This window comes from Otolemur garnettii, unplaced genomic scaffold, assembly GCF_000181295.1.
Source record: "Otolemur garnettii isolate 467f Iridium unplaced genomic scaffold, OtoGar3 scaffold00019, whole genome shotgun sequence".
Lineage (NCBI taxonomy): Eukaryota > Metazoa > Chordata > Mammalia > Primates > Galagidae > Otolemur > Otolemur garnettii.
Genome location: NW_003852414.1, coordinates 4164684 through 4173773, shown reverse-complemented (window position 1 = coordinate 4173773; position 9090 = coordinate 4164684). Strand labels below are relative to the sequence as shown.

The window sequence follows — 9090 nt, the reverse complement described above, 5'->3', positions numbered from 1 at the left end:
AAAAAAAAAAAAAAGAAAAACATTATGTTGCTTCCTCAAGAAATTAAAAATAGAATTGCCATATGATTCAGTAATTCCATTTCTGAGTATATACCCCCAAAAAACCAAAAGCAGAGTTTTGCAGAGATATTTTTATACCTATGTTCATTAAAACATTACAATGGTGAAAAGACGGAAGCAACCTAAATGTCCAACAATGGATGAATAGATAAACAAAATGTGGTATATACCCACAATGGAATATTATGCAGTGTTAAAAAAAAAGGAAATTCTTACATATGTTACGACATGGGTGAACCTCAAGGATTAGGCTAAAGTAAAATAAAGACAAATACTATAGTGTATGATTCTCTTTAACATGAGATACCTAGAGTAAGCAAATTCACAGAGACAGGGTAGAATGAAGGTTGCCAAGAGGATAGAGAAGGTGGAATTGGGGAATCATTGTTTGATGCATATAAAACTTCACTTTTACTTGATGAAAAGAGTTCAGGAGATTGGTTGTAAAAATAATGTGAATGTACTTAGCACCACTGAACTGTATGCTTAAAATGGTTAATATGGTATATTTTATCTTATGTGTGTTTAACCATAGTTTAAAAAGTTACAGTGATACGAGATGTAGTTTATACTTATCCTTTTTACTTGTCAACTCATATAATTACTTTTTAAAATAAATATTTTAAAATTGAATATAATGGTATATAGTTATAGTATACAATGTGATTTTTGATATATGTGTACATTGTGGAATGGCTAAAGCAAGGTGTGTAACATATCATCTTCAAATATACTTATCAATTCTTTTGTGGTGATAACACTTAAAATCTACTCTCTGAGAAATTTTCAAGTGTATAATACATTGAGTATTGTCACTATATGTTGTATCATATATTTCTAGAACTTAATCTTCCTGTCTAACTGAAACTTTGTACTCATTGACGAATATCTTCCCATTCTTCCCCAACCCCAGCCCATAGCAGCCACCACTCTGTTTTCTGTTTCTCTGAGTTTGAATTTTTAGGTTTCACATATAATTGAGATCATGCAGTAATTGCTGTACTATACCTGACTTACTTCCTTTAGCATATGGTTCTCCAGTTTCATTCATAAAGGTCGAATGATATTTTATTTTACATACACACAAATTTACCACATTTTCTTTATCTGGTCACTCATTAATGGATCCTAAGGTTCATTAAATACCTTGGTTACTATGAATAATGTTGCATTGAACATGGGAGTACAGATATCTCTTTCACTTAATTTCTTTGAACGTATACTTGGAAGTGGAACTTTATTTTATGGTAGGAGTATTTGTTAATTTTTTGAGGAACCTCCATACTATTTTCCACAAAGCTGTACTAATTTATATTCTTACCAAGTGTACAAGAGTCCCTGTTTTCTCCCCATTCTTTCTAATATATGTTATTGCTTTTCTTTTTGATGATAACCATTTATTTGTTTTTTGATAAGTAACTATCCTAACAGGTATGAAGTACTGTTACATTATGGCATTAATTTGCTTTTCCATGATGATTAGTGACATTGAACATTTGTTCATATACTTGTTGAACATTTGTATATCTTCTTTTGAGAAATATCAGGCCCTTTGCCCATTTGTAAATAGGATTATTTGTTTTCTTGCTATTGGGTTGAGTTATTTACTTACCTTGAGGTTAAACCTTTATGAGATAACATGGCTTGCAAATATTTTCACTGATTCAATAGGTTGTGCGTTTACTGTTGATTGTTTCCTTTACTTTTTAGTTTGTTATAATCTTATTTGTCTATTTTTGGTTTGTTGCCTGTGTTTTCAGGGTCATACCCAAAATATCTTGTCCAAGAGCAATGTTAAGAAGATTTCCCCCTATGTTTTCTTCTAGTACAGCAGTTCTCAATCTGTGGGTTGTGACCCCTTTGGGGGTTGAACAACCCTTTCACAGGGGCGCCTAAATACATCCTGCATATCAGATATTTACATTACAATTCATAACAGTAACAAAATTATAGTTATGAAGTAGCAACAAAAATAATTTTATGGTTGGGGATCACCACAACATGAGGAACTGTATTAAAGGGTCATGGCATTAGGAAGGTTAAGAACCACTGTTAGTAGTTTTACAGTTTTAGGTCTATGTTTAAGTCTTTTACACATTTTGAGTTGATTTTTGTACATGAGGTGAGATAAGGGCCCTGTTTCATTTTTCCATACTTTCTCCAACAGTATTCAAGAGTCTTTTCTTCCCAATTGTGCATTTTGGGTATTTGTCAAAGATCAATTGAGCATAAGTGTGTGGATTTTTATCTGGGCTCTCTATTATGTTTCATTGGCTATATATCTGTTTTTATGCCAGGATTATGCTATTTGGATTACTATAGATAATGTGATACCTCCAACTTTGTACTTTTTCTCATGATTGCTTTGGCTACTGAGGGTCTTTGTGGTTCCGTATGAATTTTACATTCGTTTTTTTCGCTTTCTATGAAAAATGTCATCGGAGTTTTGATAGGGATTGCATTGAATCTATAGGTTGCTTTGGGTAGTATGGATATCTTAACAACATTAGTTCTTTTAATTCATGGATACAGTATTTTCATTTGTGTTTCTTCAATTTCTTTCACCAATGTTTTATAGTTTTCAGTGTATTAATCTTTTGCTTTCTTGGTTAAATTTATTTCTAAGTATTTGATTTGTTTTTATGATATTATATATGAGATTTAAAAATTTTTTTCCAGATAGTTTGTTGTTAATATATAGAAATGCAACTAATTCTTGTGTGTTGATTTTGTATCTTGCAACTTTACTGAATTCATTTATTCTTAAAGTTTTAGGGGGATGTCCTTAGGGTTTTCTGTATGTGAGATCATGCCATCTGGAAACTGACATGCTTTTATTTCTTTTGTTCTAATTTCATGCTTTTTATTTCTTTTTCTTGACTAGTTGTTCTGGCTGGGAAATTAGTTTTATATTGGATTGAAGTGGTGAGAATGGGTATCCTTGTTTCTGATCTTACAGGAAAGCTTTCAACATTACACTATTGAGTATTATGCTAGCTGTGGGGTTGTGAAATAGATACACACACACACACATATATATATATATATATAACACATACACACATATATACCTTTGTATATTGAAAACATTGAATTGTACTACAAATTGACAAGTTTAATAAATATTATTTAATAATTATATCTTAATAAAGCTGTTGTAAATTCTGATTTAATGAACAAACAACTCTTGTAAAAAAAAAATCTATGGGTTATCCATTCTGTGGAGCAGAGGTCAGCAAACTGAAGCCCATGAATGAAATCTGCCCTGTCCCTTGTTCCAATAAATAAACTTTTATTGGAACATAGCTATACTCTTTTGTTTACCTATCATCTGTAGCAACTTTGCAGAGTTTAGTAGTGACAGAGAATACTGGGCCTGCAGAATTCTAAAAGGTTCACTATCTACAGCGCTTTACAAAAAAAAGTTTGTCAATTCCTGTTATGGAACAATAAGTAACATTTAAGAGAACTGATAAACATCTATGGGTAGTGACATAAAGAGATATGAGACATTATGTCAAGTGAAAACAATACATATAATAGCAACATCATTTATAAGAAATGAAAATAAAACAGAAATCTAATCCACTGGGCGCTGTGGCTCATGCCTGTAATCCTAGCACTCTGGAAGGCTGAGGTGGGTGGATTGCTTCAGTTCAGGAGTTTGAGAACAGCCTAAGCAAGAGTGAGACCTTGTCTCTACTAAAAGATAGAAAAACTAGCTGGGCATTGTGGTGGGTGCCTGTAGTCCCAGCTATTCAAGAGGCTGAGGCAAGAGGATTGCTTAAGCCAAAGAGTTTGAGGTTGCTGTGAGCAATGATGTCACAGCACTTTACCTAGGGCACACAGGGAGACTCTGTCTCAAAAAAAGAAAAAAATATATAAAATTGAATAGGTACATGCAGTATTGTGTAAATGCATGGAATAAGTTCTGAAAAGGTAGCAGTATTCCAACAATATTTCTGGGGAGAGCATTAAATTTTTGGATTGGTAGTCAAAGTGTACTCTAACCTTTATTTGTGGTATTTTAAACTTTTTACAAAGAAAATGTATATGTGTTACATAAATAAAAAGTATAAAATTACATTATAGATATTTTTGGTTTGTTTTTCAGAGCTATAAATGATCTAAGTGTATTAGAAGCTGTAAGTATAGCATTCTCAATTTGAAATCACACTTTGCTCTTTAGTCTGTGAGGGGTGTCTAACCTGCAGCCTGCAGGCCACATGCAGATTATTTGAGGCCTGTTTTGCTTATCTGTGGTTATCACAAAAAGTATGCATGGACCATTTTTTCCCCCTGCTCATCAGCTTTTGTTAGTGTTTGTGAATATATCATGTGGCCCAAGATGACGCTTATTCTTTCAATGTGCAGCAGAAAAGAAATAAGGTTGGACAACCCTGATAGACTCGAGAAATTTTTCAGATCACATAAACATATTCAGTGCTTATGTAGTTTATCCAAGAAATTTCTATACATGTGAACTGGAAATCTTTGTCTATCCTTTTTTTTTTTTTTAAAAAAAAAATTGTTTCAGTAGATTTAAGGGTTTTAAAGACCTCTTTTTAAGAAAGAGGTTTTTTTGGTTAGGTGTGTGAATTATGTAGTGGTAAAGTCGGGGCTTTTAGTATACCCCTCTCTTGAATAGTGTACATTGTACACAATGGGTTATTTTTCATCCTTTATCCCACTCTCATCCCCAACTTCTGAGTCTCCAGTGTCTATTATCCCACTCTGTATGGCTATATCTATTGCTTAGCTCTCACTTTTAAGTGAGAACGTGTGGTATTTTCTGTTCTTAGGATAATGATCTATCCTTTTAATTTCACGTGAACTTATTATTTAACTTCTGAAATATTAGACTGTAATATCTTGCAGCCTTCTGAGTAGTTCCAGTCATTGCCGCTTCTAGTTTCTTTACCTCCTTTAGCCCCAGCTACAGCCTCACTATACCGATTCATACCAATGGCTCATTTTCTTCATGAGTTAATACTTTTATACCATAAAAACTAAGTATCCAAACAACTTTTTTATATTAGGATGTTTTTCTTCATTATTACTAAAATTATAATATATGTTTTTAGAAATACAAACAGATGCAAAGTGATTTTGAAGGGTTATCAAGGGAGAAACTGATGCTGGAAAATGAACTACAAAAGTTGACAGAGACAGAGGTGGGTAAAATTTTAGTGTCTAAAAATGCCATATAGTACATAACAAGGTTATTATCTTTAGGATAGAAATGAGAGATATTTAAATGTTTTATAATAGATTTCCGATATTAATGATCTGTAGCAACTGCGCTTTAAAGCAATAACATACTGTTACATTCTAAATTATAGTATTATTTATTAATAGCCATCAAAACCAAAATGGATGCTATGAAAAACAGACATAAAATGTAAACATCCCCAAAGACATTTCTAGGTCAAATATTTAACTGTGTTACCAGTTATCAGTGAATTATCAGGAAATTAAGGTTTTCAAATATATTTTCAGTGCATTTTGTGGGATTATCTGCAGTTAGGTGCTGAGCATGTCCCAGTTTGTTGTATCATGTAGAATGAACAGACATACTGAAGATAAAGGCAATTTTGTTTGCTTTTTGTATTTTCTTTCTCCTTGCCCTTTTTCTGGACAGCTTATAAATTCATGCTATAGACAATGAAGAAAAGTAGATTAGAACTGAATTTTTTAATTAGCTACTTAAAAACATAAAATGTGTGGCTGAAGGGAAACTAGTCTTGAATTCGCTAATGTTAATGTTGATATTTCTTCTTTATCAGAGGAGGAAGCAGAAATAATACCAGGGGAGTTGCAGCTTAATCGGTCAGAGAATCAGTGATCTCGTACAGGTGGCAAATAGAAGATGAGGACTGTCACCTATGTTCAAATTAGGACAGTTCTCTCTAGGTAGCATTTCAACTAGGAAGAGGATATCAGTACAAAAGAGGCTAAAATAGTAATTTGTGAATAGTAAAATAGTGAATCGAGTAGTCTAAATGTAAGAATTTTGCAACATTTTAATCACGCACTGTTAAAGCCACATTGAATAAATTTTGCATCTTCTTAGATGACTTGGAGATGTTGCAGCAGTTTCTGGTCTTGCTTTATTTTTTATTTTATTTTAATTTTTTTTGAGACGGAGTCTCACTATGTCGCCCTCAGTAGAGTGATGTAGCATCATAGCTCACAGCAACCTCAAACTCTTGGACTTAAGCGATTCTCTTGCCTCAGCCTGCCAAGTAGCTGGGACTATAGGTGTCTGCCATGGCACCTGGCTATTTTTTCATTGTAGTTGCCATTGTTGTTTGGCAGGCCTGGGCTAGGCTCAAACCCGGCAGCTCCACTGTATGTGGCTGGCGCCCTAGCTGCTTGAGCTACAGGAGCTGAGCCTGTTTTATTGTTTTGTTTATTTAATTGTTCTGCCTCTTTCTGCTCTTAGAGAGAAATGATTTTTCATGAGTTTGTTTAATATACCACATGATTTTCCTATTCAATCCTTAGAAAATGTGCCGCTCATATACACCTCTTTTCCATTCTTATCTCAGCCCCTGCACATCATTCTTACTTCATTATTTAAGATTTTAATTTTCTAACTTATATTAAAGTTAAATAGTCATATTTCTAATACTTTACATATGTGAAATGTAGTCAATGAATGACTGACCTTGCCTTTTCTCATTGGAAATTACTTGTAGCATTTATGAACACTATATGAAAGTGTGAAGGAGAAATTTAGAAGGGGAATTACTACATATATAGAGGGAATGTTATATCTATAAGAGATTGAGAGGTAATCTGTTTTCAGAAAAGGAAATTTAATATGGGAGTTGGTGGAACAGGATGGTGGAGAGAGAATGATGGCTATAGCATCTGTCAAACTCAGGATTTCCAGTAAAGTTATTTTTCTTCCATTCTTAACTTACTTTTTTAAAATCTCAATAATTTAGTTTTTTAGACAACCAAGGTTAATAATTAAAAGCCACATTTGATTCTTATTCATAGCTATGAAATATTAATCAGTATTTTCTTGTGAATTAGTTAAGGCTTTTATATTCCTTTGTGTAAGCAGGAGAAACTGACCCTGGCTATCTAAAGCAACATCATTGGATATATTAGGGTAATTAAAAATTGAAAGAAAAGTTGAATATGTTTGGTGAGGGGGAAAACCACAGCAATTCTGGGAGTCAAAATAGCAGGAGTTCATGAATAGTTAGTACTTTCAAAGCATTTTTAAAGAGGGTAAGGTGATATGTCATTGTGAGCATTTAAAAAATATGTTTATTGGTCATTTGTCTTCTGTTAATGTAGTGTACCCACTTTTTGATGGAGTTGATTTTTTTCTTGCTGATTTGCATGAGTTCTTAGTAGATTCTCGTTTTTAGCCCTTTATCAGATGTATAGTTCCAATATTTTCACCCATTCTGTAAGTTGTGTATTTGCTCCTTGGTGAAGCAGAAGCTTTTTAATTTAATTAAGTCCCATTTATTTATTTATTTATTTTTTGTTCCTGTAATTGCCACTGGAGGCATAAATTCTTTGCCTAGATCAGTATCTAGAAGAGTTTTTCCTATATTTTCTTCTAAAAATCCTATGGTTTCATGCCTTTTGTTTAAATTTTTAATCCATCTCGAATTAACTTTTGTGAGTGTTGAAAAATATGGATCCTGTTTCATTCTTCTGCAGGTGGGTATCCAGTTTTCCTGGCACCACTTAATGAATAGGGCTTCTTTTACTCAGTGTATATTGTTGTTATGTTGATGATTTTATATCTGGGTTCTCAGTTCTGTTCCACTGGTCTATTTTTGTGCCAATACTGTGCTGTTTTGGTTACTGTAGCTTTGGAGTATAGTTTGAAGTCTGATAATGTGATGCCTCCAGATTTGTTCTTTTTTTTTTTCATTTTATAAGACTTTCATTTTTTATTATTTTGAAAAATTTTTTAATTGTTTGGTATTCATTGAGGGTACAAAGAATTAGGTTACACTGATTGTATTTGTTAGGTAAGGTCCCTCTTATAATTGTGTCCCACCCCCAAGAAGTGTGCCATACACTGTTGCTCCATCCCCCACCCTCTTCCCTTCTCCCTGCTCCCTCATTCCCCTACCTCCACCTTTCTTCTTCACAAATGCCAATTACCAAGGATATTGGTCTACTTGAAGTTGTCTCACAACTTACTGATGATCTGTTTGTTATTTTTTAGTCTTTATCCCTCTCATTATTTTAGTGTTTATTGATTATAAACACTAAAACATGTGTGCATGTGTGTGTGTACATATATATGTTTTTCCTGAATGGTAAACATCTCTAAAAGCTCATATTTAAGCTAGAGAAGTATTTTGAGATGTTAAACCTTCTCACTAAAATTCATTATTATACTTTTTTCTATATTTTATGAGGGATTATTATACTTTATGTCTAATTTATGACAAGTTTGCTACTATAGTGAAATTGATATCTGTTGGAAATTGTGGTCTAAAACTGGAAATAACCACCGAATGCCTTAATAGCTCCCTATTATTAAGCCCATCTAAAAATTTCAATAATCTATTGTTAAATTTTCCCCCTACTTTCATATATAAAACAATCTGATACTACATAGCAGTTCAAGAATACTTTAAAACACTTAGTCAATTCTGCTATAATAGTTGTTTTGAAATGAAAGTTTATTCCAACATGATTATTTTGAATGCAATTTGAATTTCCTATGCATTTATGCATAGTTTCATCTGCAAAAATACTAGATGAAGGCAGAAAGTGGCTTTCTCCAACTAACGTAGTTCACAGCATATATAGTGTGCCACACCAGCCCGTATCTGTCCATATCTAGTATTATGATTTTTTTATTCAATTTCAGATAACCCCCTTTTACTGTGCAATAACTCACAAATTGAAACCTATTCAGTGCTCACTTCTGAAAACAAGCTTTTGATCTTTTTCAAGATAAAAGGCTATATGTCTCATGATATTTATGTATTCTCAATCATTTAACTGTGTACACAACTGTAGTACTGTTTCTGATAGGTT

The 9090-nt window shown here is 32.8% G+C and overlaps 1 protein-coding gene across 1 annotated transcript in view; it reads left to right on the top strand.

Annotated features, from left to right (window-relative positions):
• CCDC7 (coiled-coil domain containing 7) overlaps positions 1-9090 on the top strand; it is a 65963-nt gene that overhangs the window by 33746 nt on the left and 23127 nt on the right. The window contains exons 9-10 of the mRNA XM_023511475.1: positions 4175-4205; positions 5145-5234. Of these exons, the coding sequence (XP_023367243.1) occupies positions 4175-4205; positions 5145-5234 (121 nt within the window). The remainder of the gene's footprint in view (positions 1-4174; positions 4206-5144; positions 5235-9090) is intronic.